At 39.6% G+C, this 18732-nt stretch overlaps 2 protein-coding genes across 4 annotated transcripts in view; one reads left to right on the top strand and one right to left on the bottom strand.

Annotated features, from left to right (window-relative positions):
* CTNNA1 (catenin alpha 1) overlaps positions 1 to 18732 on the top strand; it is a 176494-nt gene that overhangs the window by 109793 nt on the left and 47969 nt on the right. For all 3 annotated transcript variants that reach the window (XM_008014554.3, XM_073010665.1, XM_038007356.2), the window contains exon 8: positions 18043 to 18123. In XM_008014554.3, the coding sequence (XP_008012745.1) occupies positions 18043 to 18123 (81 nt within the window). The remainder of the gene's footprint in view (positions 1 to 18042; positions 18124 to 18732) is intronic.
* Positions 4034 to 7376, bottom strand: LRRTM2 (leucine rich repeat transmembrane neuronal 2). The gene is made up of 2 exons (XM_008014558.3): positions 6949 to 7376; positions 4034 to 6601 (listed from the first exon to the last, which is right to left on the bottom strand). The coding sequence occupies exons 1-2, from the start codon at positions 6950 to 6952 to the stop codon at positions 5055 to 5057; spliced, it is 1551 nt and encodes a 516-aa protein (XP_008012749.1). The 5' UTR covers positions 6953 to 7376; the 3' UTR covers positions 4034 to 5054.

Genomic DNA, 18732 nt, shown 5'->3' with positions numbered 1-18732 from the left:
ACTGGTCTCGACTTCCTGACCTCAGGTCATCCACCCACTTCAGCCTCCCAAAGTACTGGGATTACAGGCATGAGCCACCATGCCCCACCATGAGTATCTTAATAATATTTTCTTTTCTCTACCTTATTTATTGTAAGAATACCATATATCATACATATAACATACAAAATATGTATTATTTTGACTGACGGTTTTAAATATGTGTTATTTAATATGGACCGACCGTTTGTGTTATCAGTAATGCTTCTAGTCAGCAGTAGCTATTAGTAAAAATTTTGGGGGAGTCAAAACTTATATGCAGATTTTCGACTGTGTGGAGCAGCAGGGGGGTTGGCACCCCTAACCCCAGCGTTGTTCAACTGTCAACTGTAGTTTAAAATCTTCCCTTCCTTTTCCCATCCATACTCACTGAGTCGGCATCCACGGTGGAGGAGTTCATGTAGGGATCCTTGTGGTCCTAGTGTGTCAGCACCTGTGGACCTCCCTCATAGGAGTGGCGTGCAAGGTGCTGCTGGGATGGAGTCAACCAACCCCCAAGGTAGAGGTCAAGTCGCTGTTGGCTAGGTACAGGCAGTTGGGTACCTTTCCGAAGCTCTCTGGTGTCAGTTCACTGTAATGGAGGATTCAGAGGGGCAGCCAACTCCACGCCCTGTGAGCCTGGTACAGTTGCTTGTCCACTTGCTCAGGCTCTTGACAGAGCAGCTTCTTACTGCATGACAGCTTTTTAGGCACTCTCCCTTCCCACCACTTTACCTTTACTTTCTTCTTATCCTAGTTTTGCCTCTCTCTGAATGAAGACAGGTGATGATTACCTGCCCCTTTTTTCAGTGGACACATTTGACATTGTAGAGGAACATGGAACAAACCAACTGTTCATTTAAGATTTCTATATCTGTCACAAATGACTTTTCAAGTTTCACATGTCAAAATGGATAGGTTATCAAGGAAAAGTAAAAAAAAGGCGTTCACTTTTTACAGTATACACAATTTTAATAACAAAACTTTCCTGTACACTGCTTTTTATGTTACCCTCCCCACTCCCAAAACACCCTGCATAATAGTATTTTCTTCCCACCCTCAACCCATCTGCCCACCTCCCACCCAAAATGAAAAATGGCTCTTGAAGGTGATTGAACACAATGTATTTGGACTGTACTTTGAGTTTCCAGTCTCAGTGTTGATAGGAAGGTTCACCAAACATTCCATATATCAGACTTTAAAAAAAAAAAAACCACTAAGGACAAAAATGTTAGTTGAAAGAGTTGCAGAAGTTTCCAAATGTTTGCAATAGCAGAATGAAAACTTAAGCAGTCATTTTCTATTTGTTTTTGGCCTTATTCAAGTACTATGAGTTTGCCCCAGGTTAATAGAGAAATATTTAATTATCTATAGATGGCCTTATTGTCTCACTTTTTTTTTTCTTTTTTCTGGCTCAAGGGCTTTAATCAATAAGATATGAAAAGTATGTCCCCAAACAGACTTTTCAGATAGGTCTGTCGCTGTATTGCTGTATTAGGAAAATGATCATGTAAGTCAGCTGTTAAAAATATTCTTTAACAAATTTTATATTGATATCCACACTTCAGAAAAAGAACAGGACATTTATAGCTTTTTCCCCTGATAGCTGTGTGTAGGAAGTGTGCCTTAAGAAAATGAAATGCCTGTTTTGAATTTTAGAATTCAAGCCTAGTGCTACATAGGGCTCATTTTTATTGGAAAGATGGAGTCTAGCTCTTGGTGACTAGCATTAGAATAAGCAGATGGATTTTAATAATTAGTGGCGTTGGGAAGTTCAGTCAATTCCATTTATTGAATTGGTACAGAAATTAACTTAGGCACATTAAGAAATTACATGTGTTAGTACAGATTTTTGGCTTAAAAAATTAGTATCTTTGCTTTTTGATGCTGGCAGTGAGTATTCTCAGAGTTGTGTGTGGATTTGCAAGTTCATCAGCCTACTCTTTTCAGAAAGGTGATTGAAATCCCTGTCATGCTACAGAACTGAATATAAACGATTTCAAACTAGTTCTTGGTTTCTAGATGGGTATGGTATCATAGTCTTCCTTAGCTTTCCCTTTTCCAGAGAGATTAATTATTTTTCTGGTTCTTAATGGTCATTTTCCTCTAATCTTAAAAATAGGAAAAAATGGAGTGGGTGGTGGTGGTGAAGAGGATAAAACCCCACCAAAAAACAAAAGCCCTGACACTGTGTAACCAAGATCTGCAGCGTTGCTGTGATGCTGTTCCGTTCTAGCCAGTTGGTAAAGAAAGCACAGATGACTAACAGTCTAATCTTCAAACCTGTGCTGATTCTGAAACACAAATGACAAAAATGAAAGGAAATCTTGCCTTCTACAGGCAATTAAAAAAGGAAGTTTTTGCTTTAAATGAGAAAGGAAAATACCTTTTTGGTACTACTGTCATTCATTTTTCTTAAAGGGCATTACCCAAAAAATATGGAAGGCAAAAAATTTTGATTTTTTTCATCTGGAAAGTATGACTCTCTAGCCTTGGCTATGCTGTTCCTCTGAATTAGTAAATGGCTTGCTTTTCCAATTTGCTTTTGTCCATACACTAAGGATTTTGCCAGTTATGGTCCTTTAAGGATTAAGCTGGAGATTCCCAGCCAAAGAAGGGGATTTCTTACCCATCCTGCAGTCTGAATCTTAATTTTGGTTGTGGTTTGAAATGATGAAAAATACTCTTGTACTGTCCTTCAGGGCCAATGGAATCTTGTGTGCTCAGGACACAGTTGTGTTGTGACCAAGCTGTCTGTCACCTGACATTTGTGACTATGGTCGCCCTGATAAATGGGTTGGTAAATTTTAGCTCATGGTGCTCTAATTTGTAATAGGGGCTTCTAATTCAGCCTGTCTGTGGGGAAGTAGGGCGCTGTGCTGTATGCTGTTAAATCAGCTTCTGTCTCTGCCCAGACAAGCCCAGGGTCTGCTAAAAGAGACAAAATACTCACCACTCAAGATCAACTGAATTGAACTGGGCTGAGACTTTGACAAACTAATCTGCCCACCTTAAAAAAGAGAGCACATTTTTATAATTTGTGATCTTGTCTGCTTTTTACTGAGAGATGTTAGGTGAAGGGTACTAAGGTACCCATCTTTTAGTATTAAAGAAGAAAAATCATGATTACATCTTATGGGTTAAACTATAGCCTTAGCATGTTTTCAGTTTGATCCTGGGAAGAAAATATGCCCTGAATGAAGGATATCATGTTAATGTTGATTTTGGGGAAAAGATAACTTTGCAAATGATAGTGGCTTTCTCTAAGGTTTTATGTCTTTTTTCTACATACGGTAAATGGCAGTTGTAAAAAATGCTCGTTTTCTAAAATCAAGTTAGTGCTGTAATTTTACAGTTTTTTGAATATATGGAACGATGTTTATGGAAAAATTGTGTGAATGGGTAGCTTGCATCTAAATTCCAAATATGTAAAAGGTTTTCTGTAGAAATCATAATAGAAGAAACTGAATGCCTTGTGGTTCTTTTCTGCATGAAAATGTGGCATCCTTATCATTTGTTAATTATGGAATGTTTATATTTACATTGGAGAATCTACCCCTCTTCCCTTTTCAGCAGCAGGTCCTTTCCCTGTTTGGTGCAGATTGTGTATAATCATTCTTGGCTGCCTTGTAACTCCAGCTAACCTGTGAGTCGGATTTCAAAATCTGCCTTTCCTTTTAATCCCTCACCTCCGTGCTGCCTTCAAGTTACCACTGTGTGGCTGCATAGGCATGTCGAGTTGTTCTACCATAAGATTCATCTCAGTGATGCTGTTTTTCTTCACCTACACTGAACTACACTTACAGTGTGAATGCGTATCTTTATTGAAAGATCAAAATTCATTATATAATAGTTAGAAAGTGCTTTTTTTCATGGTTCCTTTGTAATACAGTAAGAATCAGTGTCATGCCTGTTGTTAGCCAATTATTTTTAACTTGACTCTTTGAGGTTTGAAGATCAGGAAAAAGCAGAAGAAAGAGGTTTAAACCCCTTTGTCAAGGCATCTTTGATCATGATAGTTGAGAGAGAGAGAGAGAGAGAGAGAGAGAGAGAGAGAGAGAGAGAGAGTGTGTGTGTGTGTGTGTGTGTGTGTGTGTGTTGCTTTTAAATTGGAGGGAGCATGTCAGGATTGTTAAATTGACTCAGTTTGTCTTGTTTATCTCAAATATTTTCTAAGTCTTTTTTTATATTAATGTAAACATAGGATTTAGTACATTAATTAGTACAATGGCAATTTAATACTAGTTTAAAACAATTGCCTAAATGCCACAAAAATCATGTCCATTATAAGTCAAACGAGAAATGTGTAAGAAGTCGGTGTAATTATTTAGTATTGATTTCATTGTAATGAGACCTTTTCATAGTCACTTGGATTCATTGTGTAAATATATTAACGAGTCACTCCGCTTACTGGAATTACATTAAAGGGTTCTGATTTCATGATATGGACTTTGATAATATCTACTAACCCAGGCAAAAACTCTGGAAGAAGAATGTTTAATATTTACCAGTCTTCAGCATACATGAAATTCTATTTCCCACACTGGCAAGAGATTGAAGATTTGAGTAAATACCAAATTATCATACAAGAGAACTTTACTAAGTCTCTTTTTAAGCAGCAAGATAGTTGTGGTACATGGGATGGAGAGCATTGATCAAACAGATATTGATCCATATCTGTTTCTGCCCAATAGCTTCTTTCTAAATTGTTTTCAGTAGAAAAAAAAAGCATATGGAGACCTTAGTGTAAAGGTTTACACACGATTGTATATAATTACATACATTTCTTATTTTGAAGTAAGCATTTTAGACTTTCCAACAGGAGTGCAAATTAATGTGAGCATTGATTCATTTAACACTTAAAATATGGTTTCATTTAAAAAATTAAAAATACTTCAACACTTCAAAAACTAAGTCTCCACTTAGTTTGGAAAATTAGGCTTAATGTCACCATTGGTAAAAATTAGATATGTATTTAGCCTCTACTATGTAAAATAGGTTACTTATCTGATGTGATTTTTGATGACAGGTAGATATTATACTTCACATTCTTTGTATGGCAGCTGCTGACACTTGCACTGTCCATAACCATTAATGATGATGAAGGGTCCTTCATGGGTGGGTTCATATTCATTATACGGTCCTTGGTCTGACATGTTTGACATATGGAGTCGTGTTTGGGATCGGAGCTGCCTGTGGTTCTGAACCATTGAGCACTGCCTAATTCTTCTTAAAGTAGGAGGGCAGCACTTCCTGGAGATGAACACTATAAAAATAATAAAAAAGAAAGAAAACAATAAAGCCATTGTTCCTGTAATTACCCGCTGAGTGAAGATGGCATTGTCTGGTTCAGGAAAGTGTTCCTCGGTAGTAACTGCTATGCCTGCAGTAGTTGGGATTTCTTTGTCTCCCACATGGTAACTTGATGAGCTTATTCTTTTTGTATATTCAGTGGTTGGATCTCTATAAGTTGTAGCCATGACAGTGACAGTGGTTGACAAATTCCAGCAGAGCTGAAATCCATGGACTGCATCTAGAATATCCTCTCCTTGGGTGTGGTCAGGACTGTGGCATAGGATGGAGTGCTCCCACCGACCTTGGAAACTGCCCAGCCAGGAGGCCAGAGCACATATTCGGGCACTGCATTCCCACAGATTGCCAGAGAGGCCCACGGTTGTGAGGGATCTCAGGGAGTTTAAGATCTTGGAATCAAGGCTGTTTAACTTGTTGTTATCCATGAGGAGTATTTTAAGATTAGGCATCGTTTCAAACACTGTCAAGTCGATGGCTTTGATTTCATTTCCAGTCAGGTCTAGCTTTTCTAAAGTGCCCCAGGTCCACTCCATCCCACATGTCAAGTTGCTGATTTTGTTCCATTGTAAGAAGAGCGTGTGCAGACTGCTTAGCCGTAGGAAATGAGCAAAATTAATCTTCGTCAGCTGGTTATGCTCTAGGTGAAGCTCTCTCAGTTTGATTAATCCTGCAAATCCATTGCGAGCCAAACTTCGCAAACGGTTTGTGCTCAAATCCAGAAACTCCAGACTACGACAGTCCCAGAACAGGCGTACTGGGATAGTCCGCAGGGAGTTGGAACGTAAATGCAAGGTCTGCAGCTTCCGAAGGCCATAGAAGAGCTCTGGGTGCAGAGATGACAGCTGATTAAAAGACAGGTCCAAATTTTGCAGGTTAATCAGTTGGGTAAAAGTTGTGTTTGGCAAGTAAAATATTTTGTTGGAACTTAAGATTAATTCCTTAAGTTTATATAGTCCTTGAAAAGCATCTTCTTTTACTGTTGAAATTTGATTGTGATCTAAGTGGAGCCAAGTAAGTTGACTGAAGCTGGCAAATTGATCTCTTTCGAGCTCTGTGATGTGATTGTGCCTCAGGGACAGGCCCAGAGAGCCCTTGTCTGTAGCGTTTGGCACTGAGTGGAAGCCCTGAGAGTCGCAGTAGAAGAGCAGCTTCTCGCAGCGGCATTTGGGTGGACACGCCATACCCAGGGCAGGCAGCATTTTTAAAACCATACTCATTGCATATATTGCTGCCAGCATAGGGGCCCCTAATGGCCACTTGAAATGTAAGCCTGCAGAATATAATTTAAGGAAAACAAGAAGATAGAATATTTTTCAGCAGAACGTATGGGCTATTAAAAACAACAACAACCAACATTATAGCGAAAGATTTCACTGCATGTAACTTATTTTTCATTTACTGCAGAAAAATTAACCTTGTTGGTATGACTGGACCAAAACTTAAACCATTTAAAAAGAAGATAAAACATGTCTCTGTCATCAGCGATATATGCTTTTACCTAAACCTCAAAATCCAATATATGACAGTGATTTCCCTCATAAAATGTGAATTCGGTAGCTTATTTTAAAAGCATGATTCCTTGTTGGATGTACAAGACATATAAATGCACAGACTTACCCATTCTTCTGAGCACATTGGAGGCTGCATTCAGTCGCGGTTGTTAGACTCAACGCAGTGAGTCTGTAAAAGGCTCTAACATGTAGGAGCCTTTGACCAGTTTCCTGTTTTCTGTGTCCCAGGCTTTCCAAGTAAAATTGAATCCACCAGGATGAGTTGTTTTTTCCTTAGGATATTCCTCTGGAAAGCATTGGTTTCATTTTCTGTGATTGCTCTGATCCCTAAATCAGTTTTAAATATAAGTTATTAAATTTCTCCACCTCTAACTGCTCAGCTGGTTAATCAAAGCTTCAGTCTCTTTTCCGCAGCCGTTAGTTCTCTTGGTCTTAACTTGTTGATGGCAGATGGGTGGCTTGTTGCAGAGAAGAGCTCCTGGAGCAGCATGAGTGCATTTACTGAAAAGCTTTTCCGAGAAACGGCACAAGAATGGAATTGCTTATGTGCTGCGACCACACAGAACTGTATATAGGCTGACGTCACCGGATGACGTGTCTTTTGTTTGGGTTTTCCAGAAGCTTTACTGTTATAAAGCACCGTGCTTTGTAACAGCATCAGGGTCGTTGCAGGACCCCCTGATTACAATAAAGCGAGAAAGAAGAACTCCTGACTTAAAAACATGGTATTCCTTCAGTGTAGGAAGCAGCAGTGAGGTTGTAATAAAGGCTGCATTCAAGAAGACCCATCTGAACAGTGAGTTGGGTTAGCAGAGTGATGATTTTTAATGCTTGTGAGAGCCAGTGTTAGACTGCCGATTCTGCATAGAGAGATCATCTAAATGGGCAGAAGCCTGCACAATTTATGAAGTGCTGATTTAACACCAGCCTATGCAAGGTAGTGTCGCTGCACTGGTAGTTTGGAAAGCTATTCAGTGGCCTTGTTGTCACGCTTGGTTAAAATCAAAGTATGACTATGATTTGCTTTAGATGTGTTGATAAACTAGCTAAGTGGGCTTGGCTTCTTTGTCACCAAGAGCTTAACATTATAAACCAAGAATAAAGGGGGAGGGGAAGCTTGCAAAACAAAGCATGTGGTTATTTTTTTCTTTGAGAATTTCAGGTGAACTCTAAAAAGATTTCTTTTTCTCTTTCCTATTTTATAACAATGTTTTGTCGCCATACTGATTGAAAAATAATGCTGAGTTGATCTTTAAATGTCCTCCTGGGAGGACAAGGCAGGTTGATACAGTCATTTTAATGCACATGCCCTAAGCATTAACAGCGAAGCAGAGATGATTTAGGACAAGTGATACTGTGTAGCTAGATTCTGACATGGTCCCTTGTATTTTACCTCAGAATCTCACCTATTCCGAAACTAAAAGCCTCTGCTGGTACTGAGGTTGGTGGTTGTGACACTGAAATAAGAGACCATTTGCACACTAGTTCCCAGTGGCTGACTTAACTGAGCCTCCTGCTGTTGTTGGAACCTGTCTTTTGAATACAAAAGGTCACTCTTGCTTTGGCCTGGGATTTTTGTTTTGGCTTGATTTTGCTTGCCCTAAATCTAGTTTCTCCCAGACCTCAGTTGTGGATGTATAGCTCCATGTTTAGTGTTGTATAAATACAAAAGATGTTTCTAGATGAATCAGTGTTATATTTTCAGTGTTATATTTTACCTGACAAAGGTAAAATCTTTTCTACATCTTGCCTTACTGGTTTGACCCAACATACCTATTTCTCCCATATCATTGGCACTTATCCTTTGTGGATCTTATCTCAGACCTAAGGACAGAAGTCTTTAAAACTACTGATGGTGTCTGTGAAACAAGAAAATCGTTGGCCTTTTCGGTTCTGAGGGATTCATCCCACTGGGCAGATCTAAGAAGTAATTGTCTTGGGTAAAATTTTTCTGTTTTAGTGTTGTGCTAGAGAGCGAGCTGTGAGACTCCAAGGTCCCTTCCTTACGGCCCTGTGTAAAGGTGCTGTGAAAACTGCAGCAGTGCAGGTGTGTGGTTTGAGTTCTCCTAGAAGTGATCCCAAGATAGGATTAGAAGTACAAGAGGAAAAAATGCCTACAAAGTACAAAGGAAGACAGAAGGCAGCAGGAATGCTCTGAGAGTCTTCATACCACAGGGCAGGTCTGACACCTGTGAAGGGACAGGGGAAGCAAAGAAGATGAGATCGGCAGTGTGGTTCTTAGACAAATTTTGTAGGCTGAATGGAAATTCCCAAGCCAAAGTTGCCAGTGAACAGACTCTTGAGTCCTTAGCAATGAGCCTGCACTAGTACGTCTTCTCTGTTCTTTCTTGCTGGTTAAAGAAGGGAAGGAAACAAGTCCTGCTTTAGACCCTGGGAATGCTGCTCCCCTCTGACCTTAATCCTTTTTATAGTCTCTCTCAATAGGCTAGAACTTCTTAACCTGGTTCCATAAACTGTCTTGTGAAATTTTTTTGCTTGTTCATTTTTCTGTGGATAAGGTTGAGTCCAATTCCTACAGGGTCTCTCACCCTAGGTTTCAGAACTACTGTTCTACAGGAACTTGCCCCCAGAAGTTCTAAGGACAGTAGTCTCATAGGAGTGGTCTCTTTTAAATTTCTTAGATGAAAATAAGCCCTTGGGATATTGTAAATGCCCTTATTGAAGTCAGCTATCTTCTGATGAAAAAAACCCTTTGTCATGCAGGAGAAGCTGGATTAAACTCTTCTCTCATGTAACCACTTTAGTTCATTGGGGAGAAAAGCATTTTAGTCAATTGGATTAGAGCCACCACGATTAGGAATGAGTTGTGTGTTAACATGCAGAAGGAAAAGCATCTCCTTGCCCTTAAACTCTTGGTTTTTAGTCTGCTTGGCCTACCTCTTATATACTAATAAATGGAGACTGCTTAAATTATATTATCTCAGTACTATTGTAACAGATTTGTGGTCAAGGAAAATTGCCCAGAGAGGCATCAGTGCAATCAAGAGTAATTATTTTTTGAAGGCCTCTAAGGAAGTGGGCAGTAATGCTTGCAGTATCATGGTGCCCAGAAAGCACAGCCAGCCCCTTCCAGATCACCAGCCATCTTTCTCACCTGCCCACTCTTTGGGTTCAAGAGGTTCAGGCTGTGGAACCAAAGAAGAAATGGAGTTTGCCTTAAAATTGGTAGAGTACAGAGTTCCCATTGATGGAATTTCATATTATTTTTTGGTCTTTATCTTTCTTTAGCTAAAGGGCTACATACCTATTCTTTTGAAACTTTTTCTTGGTTTCGCTGTAGAGCAGCTTTCTTCCATAAACATACGCCTTTGACTTAAACTGGCAATACTACTTCTGGAAGGTACTGTCCATATGATCTGTTTCAATTTTCAGTGCTTTAGATGTTCATGATAAGGCAAAGGAGAAGTAAAATCTAACCCATCTCCACTTTGTAAATGGTTTTGAGCAAATCAAGTGAGTCAAGTGGCAGGGCTTAGGTGACTGTAGTTGTCTGCATTCCTCCACATGAGAGTTTGCTTTTTCATATGTATTGCTGATTAGGTAGAGTTATTCCCCTACTGGGAGAAGCAGATGTACAGATATATTCATGAAATTTCCTATTCTTCTGTGGGAGGGAGGGTAGAGAGGGAACTTTATATTTGCTTTATGCTAAAAAGGCAAATGTTTCTTTCATCATACCCAGCTCCAAAAATTGTGTATGCCCTGGCACCAAAGTGTTGCCCAGAGGTGTTTTGGAGAAGCATGTTAAAATAAACCTTGTTGTTGGCAGTCTCAATCCCTGCTTTAAAAAAAAAAAAGATAGCTGGCCAGGCACAGTGGCTCATGCCTGTAATCCCAGCACTTTGGGAGGCCGAAGTGGGTGGATCACGAGGTCAGGAGTCCAGACCAGCCTGGCCAAGATGGTGAAACCCTGTCTCTACTGAACATACAAAAATTAGCTGGGCACGGTGGCAGGAGCCTGTAATCCTAGCTACTCAGGAAGTTGAGGCAGAAGAATTGCTTGAACCAGCGTGGCAGAGGTTGCAGTGAGCTGAGATGGAGCCACTGCACTGCAGCCTGGGTGACAGAGTGAGACTCCGTCTTAAAAAAAAAAAAAATCCATTTTTAGGGTGGAGGTCCTAGATTTTGTGTGTCTTATGTCCTCTGCTAAGAACCTTTTAAGGTGTTAACTGGCAGCCACATACTTAGGCTTATGCTGTAGCCAGACTTGTATTAGGGTAAGTGGGTTTTACTAGCCTGTCTTTTTTTGAAGGAGAAGGGAATCTTTCAATAGTAGAATGTCTACATTAGACTACCAGAATCTCCTTTTCTGCCTGGATCCTTGTCTCCATCCCTGCCTTCTGTTGATTTTATTTTGGGGTGTGTGTGTGTGTGTGTGTGTGTGTGTGTGTGTGTGTTTTCAGACAGTGTCTTTGCTCTTTCACCCAGGCTGGAGTGCAGAGGCATGATCATAGCTCACTGTAACCTTGAGCTCCTGGTTCAAGTGATCCTCCAGAGTAGCTAGGACTATAGGCACATGCCACCATACCCAGCTAATTAAAATAATTTTTTTTTGGAGAGATGGGGTCTTACTGTGTTGCCTAGGCTGGTTTCGAACTCCTGGCTTCAAGAGATCCTCTCACTTTGGCCTCCCAAAGTTTCCAGGATTACAGGTGTCAGCCACCATGCCAGCTGATTTTGATGTTTAAAGTCCTTTTGTTATCTTGTTAGTAAACACAACTGAGAAAGCAGTAGAAAGGGATTCTGGTTACACTAACAATAGTAAGTGGTGTTTCTTTGGATGCACCTTACACATTTTGGGACACACCCTTCTAGTTTTGGATACATGTGCACTTCGGCAGTTGTTGCTGTTGGGGAAGTTTCAGGGTCAGAATCATGTGACGACGACCTGCTTCCCTTGTATTTTGTGCCCAGGGCTAGATAATTCAGCCAGAAATCTTGGAGCAGTGCACCTAAGTTGGGCATTAGGTTATGGAAGATCTTCCATAGGAGTTTGAACAGATGAACATTTATACTATGAAGATGTTTTATTTCTGCTATTATAGACATCAAAACAAAAATAACAGAAGTTGTCTTGAAGTTTTTGTGTGTGTTCGTTTGTTTTTGAGACAAGGTCTCACTGTGTTGCCCAGATTGGAGTGCACTGGCATAATTGTGGCTTACTGCAGCCTTGACCTCCCAGACTCCATTGATCTCCCTCTTTAGCCTCCCAGATAGCTGGTACTACAGGTGTGTACCACCATCCCTGGCTAATTTTTTGTGGAGACAGGGTTTCATCGTGTTGCCTAGGCTGGTCTTGAACTCCTGGGCTGAAGCTCTCCTCCCACCTCAGCCTTCCAGAAATCGTTGGGATTACAGGCATGAGCCACCATGCCCAGCCCATCTTGAAGTGTTGGTTTAAAGCATAGACTGAAATTTTTATGGCAACCCCCCCTTTTAAAAACTCTTCTTCTGCTAGTGGCTTCATTGTGTTCATGTTTCCCCTCTCCTCTCTGTGTAGCATGCTTTATCGTTTATTCTGAAATACATAGCCAAGTTTGGGGTTGTCCTTCCTTTCTCCTCTTGATATTTCTGAGTAGCTTTTGATGTAGATGTATTTCCTCTTACCTGCATAGATGGCCCAAGGGGCTATACAAAGCTGTTTGCACAGGATAAAATTAAAAGGTAAGATACCCATTCATACTTACTTGAAGAATCATTCAATATTAGTGGGCTCTCTGACCTAGTTGTCTAAATTTAAGGGGTTAGTTTGCTTGTTTGTTGGCTAGATGCTAGCACTTCTGGTTGATGAAGCTTGGAAACCATCATCTGGGAACCCTCTTAATAGGTTCTGGGCTGGAGGGGCAGTGACAAGTGATAGGGCAAGGAAAAAAAAAAAAAGTTGAATATGTGATACTGTTAATGCAAAGAAAATTCATAAAAATTTGGCCCAAAGAGAACAAGATCATTTCTTACCTGTAAGGTTTTATAGCAGCATGTCAGCATTCCATCTACAGTTGAGATGTTGATTCCTCCTTGTATTGCACATTGCTGAAAGGAGCTTCCTGAGGCTGAAGGGGAAGCAGTGAGGTAAGACTGTCCTCCTCGAGAGCTCGTCTTGGTACTTGTTGTGTTCGTCTGTGTATGTCTGCAGTGTCTGTTCTGCTCTTTGTAATTTAAGCAGAGGCACTCTTTGAAAAGAATTTAGGAATACAGGACTATATAATCATTGTATTCTAAGATTGATCTACTGTTGAGCTTTGCATAAAGCACTCCCAGCAACTCTTGTTACAGGTTCAGCTTAGGCAGAGCCCACCAGCCATTTATGGGCCAGGTAGAACAACCAAGGTCAGATTGCTTCTCCTGTTATTCATTAAATGTATGTTGTACGACACTGTGTTTCCCAGCCCACAGCAGGCCTTTTAGCCCTACTCATGAAGACATGTATCGACTCCCTAAAAGATGCTAGTTTCCCTTAGTTTTCAAACATTTTTCTTGATATTCTCTTTAAAGTTCTCTTTCCTCTCGGAAACCTTCTTGGTTGTGAGCAACAGCTTGGTTATCACTTCCTTTCTCAAGATCTTCATCTTGCTTTATTGAAGGTCTGTACTGTATGGATGACAGCCCCAGTTCTCTTTTGTGCGGAGGTGAAGATCCTGCACAATTCTTTCCATTCTTTATTGTCTTGGATAGAAGCAGCTTCAGATGCTCATTCTTATTTGGTCTTGTAAAATGCCATAATTCATTGTTTGTTGTTGTTGTTGTTTAATTTTCTAATGGCTGAGGAAGTATTTTATCTAACTAATTAGATCATCCTGTTAAACTAATCAGACCTCACTGTTTGTTACCTTTTTAAACAGTCCTTAAATGTTAAGGGTTAAAACACTGTATTTTACCCTCCTCTACCCACCTCAGGCTTACTCTAGACTGAAATGAGGATAGAAAGCAGAGGTTTATTTGAAGTCTTATATTTTAACTAGTGACAAGGAAGCAGAGACTGATGACTTGCCACATAGATTACACATGAAGTCCTATGGTTTTTAAACATGTCTCTAATTGGTTATTGGTTTCTCATTTCATTCATGTCCAGTGGGAGACAGACAAGTCAACAGGTAATTATCCTAAGGTATGATTTGAGAAGATCTTTGAGAGGAAACATGAGGTGGTGTGGGAGCATTCTGTGGGGACACTGAACTTGAACTTAGGGCTGAGGTTGGCCAGTGGAAGCTTCCACAAGGAAGTAGTATCTCATCTGAACGATGGGTAGGAGTTGGAAGGAGGGGAGAAGAGTATTTTCGGTAGGTGAGAGAGAGCACAACATGTGTGAAGAACAAAAATGTATGTGGGTAGGTCGGCATGGAAGATGGCAGAGTGACCATAGGTTCATTAAAGCAGTAGGAATGACCAGGTTCCCTAGGGAGAATGTGTAGAATAAGAAGAAAAGAAAGCCTTTGTTTGGCAGAAGAAATTATGTGGATCTTTCAATTTAGAGCACTTTTTCTCTAAGAAATATGGTGGAATGATATTTGTTTCGTGCAGTCAGTTTGAGTAGCTTTTTTGTAGGTTCACCTGCAAACTTTTGCCTTTTCATTTAGGGACTAAAATGTGCCTTGAGATGCCACCAGCAATGCCAGGAACATATTTCATCCCTTCCAGACTAACAAGGGTTGGAGTAAAAAGTTTCCTCACTACTTCCAGTAATAGTTATATGCTACAGGGTTGCTTTTCCTAAGGCTATGTTTGAGTAACTTAATTTTTGTCCAGTTAATGCTAGAAATAAAAAATCATAACTTTAATCTCAAAAGAAGTAGAATCTTGTTTTTGTTTGTTTGTTTGTTTTTTGAGATGGAGTCTCGCTCTGTCACCCAGGCTGGAGTGCAGTGGTGCAGTCTCGGCTCACTGCAACCTCCGCCTCCTGGGTTCAAGGGATTCTCCTGTCTTAGTCTCCCAAGTAGCTGGGATTACAGGCACACGCCACCACGCCTGATTTTTTAATTTTGTAATTTTAGTAGAGATGAGATTTCAGCATATTGGTCAGGCTGAAACCAAAGGTTTGAGCTTTGAGGCCAAAGGTCTCAAAATCCTGACTTCAGGCGATCCACCCACCTCAGCCTCCCAAAGTGCTAGGATTACAGGCGTGAGCCACCGCTCCTGGCAGAATCTTGTTTTAAGATGAGCAAGCTTTATACTCTCCTCAAGCTCAGTGTTAAGGTTATGAGTGTGTCTGTGTGTACTCATCTCTATTACATTTTAAATGATTGGTACCCTAAACTTGCTATTTGGACTGTATTTTTCTAAAATTATGCTGTGATTTTAAAACAGTCTGTCTAGTATAACTTAAAGGGCTTAGTAAATAACTGCTCCTAAACTGCCCCCCTTCTGATTAATGAGGCATAAACCTCTATTTCCTGCAATAACAAGAAAGACAAATTGATTTTTTGGGTAGTTTGACAAAGACAGAATTAACAGATTCATGGTGTGGGTTGCATTGCATCTTAAAGTGAATTTTGCTGTGTGACTATAATTCTTTCAAAAGTCAAGTTCAAGGATTTGGTTTTACATAACTTGAACAGTAAATCTTTTTACTCAAATTGAGAAAATTCCTGGGCTTTTCAGGTTGTAGGGGATTGGGCTTTCATGAAGTCTACATGCTCAACTTTTGGCTTTCAGATTCTAAGTGTTTTCCAGAACAAATTATCTATTAGAAACACCAGAAAAATGTGGCTAGGAACAATGGCAAACTTTATAGGGTTTATTTAGAGAAATTTTCTTGAAGTGAGTGCTTGAGTATCTTAAGGAATATGCTGAGACTTTCCTGATTAAAGCATTAATTGTGAAGTCAGTTTGATTGTGATTCAGTTTTAGCTACCTTTATCTTAGATTCTGGTATTTTGAGCTTTAAGATTGTGAGTAAATAATTGCATGTCTCAAGCTGACTAATGTCAACAAGAAAGAGTCAAACTCTGTGGAATGTTTGAAGAAATAAATATTCTAGGGCCCAATATGAGTGGCCAAGGCCCAAGGCACAGTCTCAAGAACGTATTCCCAAGGTGGTTGGGTCATACCTTGACTTTTTACAGGTAGACAGCAGTCAATACATGTAAGGTGTACCTTGGTTTGGTCCTGAAAGCCTGGACAGTTTGAAAGGATTGGAGGGGGGCTTCCAGGTCATAGGTGGATTCAAAGATTTCCTGATGGCAGTTGGTTGAAAGGATTAAGCTCTCCCTGAAGAGCTGAAGTCAGCAGAAAGAAATGTTTGTAGTTAAGATAGATGGGGGCGGGAAGCCAAGGTTCTTGTTATGTAGATGAAGCCTCCAGGTAGTAGACTTCAGATATTAGATGGCAAATCAGATGCCTTTTATCAGATCCTAAAAGGTGCCAGACTCTTAGTTAAATTTCTCCTAAATCAGGAAAAAACCTAGAAGGGAAGGAAATTCTCTACAGAATGTAGATTTTCCCCAAAAGTGACCAATTTGCAGGGCCATTTCAAAATATTAATATTTCAGAGAAATACATTTTGGGGTTAACAGTTGCATTTCTTTCAGGACCTGCTATCTGCCATGTGATATTATACTAGAGTCCGGTTGGAATTTGGTACCTTATTGCTACAAATAATCTGCTTTGTCAGTCTTAGATTTGTGTTTTAATGTTAGTGCTGGTCAGTTGTGCCTGAATTCCAAAGGAAGGAGAGTATAATGAGGCACGTCCGACTCCCTCCTTCCCATGATGGCCTAAACTAGTTTTTCAAGTTTACTTTTGGAATGCCCTGGCTGAGAAGGGGCTCCATTCAGTTGGTTGATTGACATTCATGGCCCTGAATAAATCAGTTTTTTCCTGCAGGTAGAAATCTTCCTATTTGAATGAGTTTTTGTTGAGACCTCTCCTCCCCATCAATATTAATGGAATACTTAATTTTATTGGCAGTACAAGAGTGCTGGGGGGAACGGGTTAAGGAATGAGACCATAACCAGATTTGATAGTGACCATATCAATTTTACTTATATTTAAACTCTTACTGTTCCCTGTTGTCTCCTTTCTGCCCTTTGCTAAATAACCTATATCCGTCAATATTTCTAACAGTCTACAGAGAGATAGGTGGCATTTTCCCCAATTGACAGGTAAGGGATAAGACATAAAGTGAATAACAAATGTCCATTAAAGTCACTTAGTAAACAGATCTCCCCATTCCTAACCATTCATCTGCTCTACTGGCTTATGTACTAAGCGCATACCCATATCAGAATGTCTTGAGGGCATCCAGAGGGGGAACATTGGGCTCAGTTCCTTTGTTCATTTGTATCTCTCCTGTGATTTACTGACATGTTTTTCAGAAAGAACCATGTTTGTTTTGTGAAAACAAGCTTTTAATATACTTTATATATACTTTACAGTTTAACCTACATGATGTAGGTATTTCCCAGGGACACAACAATCTCCACCTGGGATTTAAAAAAAGACTTTTGTCCCTTTTCTTTCAACTGCTGTCTACTTTATTCCATTCGATTCTGCTTAGAATGTTACCCTGGCAAATCTCGACTCAACACCTTGACCTCTGAAGAAATGCTGTTTTACATACTACTTCAAGAGTGACTAGTAGGTTCTTTTCTGTGCAATATAACTGCATTAAAGCTTAGCCTAGGATTTTTTTAAAATAACCAAAGTAATCCCACAAAGCATTATGATTTGAGCTGCATAATAAACATTATTAGCTGTGACCTATCAGGTACATCTTAGTTTTTAAATGTGTTGTTTCACATTGTTTCAGTGCCAGGTCCCATTTTTCACATCTTGACATTCTTCAGATCTCAAGAGTTCATCAAAATCAGGTGTACCCTGTTCTTGCTGCAGTTCAAGGAGAGCTGCTTCATTAATAAAATTGGTGTATGCTGAACCTTGAGTAAAAATATAAATTTAATTTTTAAAAGCCAAACTTTACGCAAAGCTCTTTGTCTCTTGGCTTCTCTTATTTTGGCAAAACTCCCTTAATTCCAATCATCAGATAATGTGGAGCCCAAGAATTATAAGGTTGGGTTTTTATGAATAAAGCCACATATCACCCCTCTGCTCCCAGTATTTTCCGACTTTGGGTTTAAGAAGTTGTACTGTTTTTTCAGTGTTGACATGAGCACAAATGGCTATAGGCTATCATTAGGTTTCTGTGTAAATGAATAAAATGCTCATCTCTTTTCCTTTTATACAGGCTGGACGTAAAGAAAGAAGTGATGCACTCAATTCTGCAATAGATAAAATGACCAAGAAGACCAGGGACTTGCGTAGACAGGTAATCTGGACGAAAGTGCTGATTGTTTTTCTAAGTTCTCAATTTTGTAGTTTTGATTAAAATCCTAGTAAGCACTGGCCTTATATTTTTTTATTGAGAGAAAGGATGGATTTTCACAAGAAAATGCCTATCTTTTTGTTGCTAATATGCTTCTTAATGGCTAATCAGATTTCATGAAGACATGGAGTAATACAGTCTCACTGTGTTGGACTGAATAAGTTAGCTCTAGTGTGAAAGGCATGTACAGGTAGGAAAATAAATTTAAAACGACTTGGCGACCTGTGAAAATAATCCTGAAGGATCTTGTTGTATTGGCTATGTACGATAGAGACAGAAATTTCAGTTATTTATTTGACTTGCCCTATGCTCATTACACACTTGCAGTTCCCTTAGATCCTTGGTGAAGTGTTTTCAGTTCCAAATATGGTAGGTATAGAGATATTTGAGGTGCTGAATTTTCTGAGTTAGTAAATAGAGAATAGATAAATCGAGCCTTTTAATGATAAATGACCCCATTAACATTTTGGAGTCAAATTGAGTTTTAGTCTTTAAAGAGGTTAGGGTTGATTTTATAAAATAATGTATTAAGACTTAAGTTGTAATACAGAC

This window comes from Chlorocebus sabaeus, chromosome 23, assembly GCF_047675955.1.
Source record: "Chlorocebus sabaeus isolate Y175 chromosome 23, mChlSab1.0.hap1, whole genome shotgun sequence".
Lineage (NCBI taxonomy): Eukaryota > Metazoa > Chordata > Mammalia > Primates > Cercopithecidae > Chlorocebus > Chlorocebus sabaeus.
This window is presented reverse-complemented; position numbering and strand designations above follow the sequence as displayed.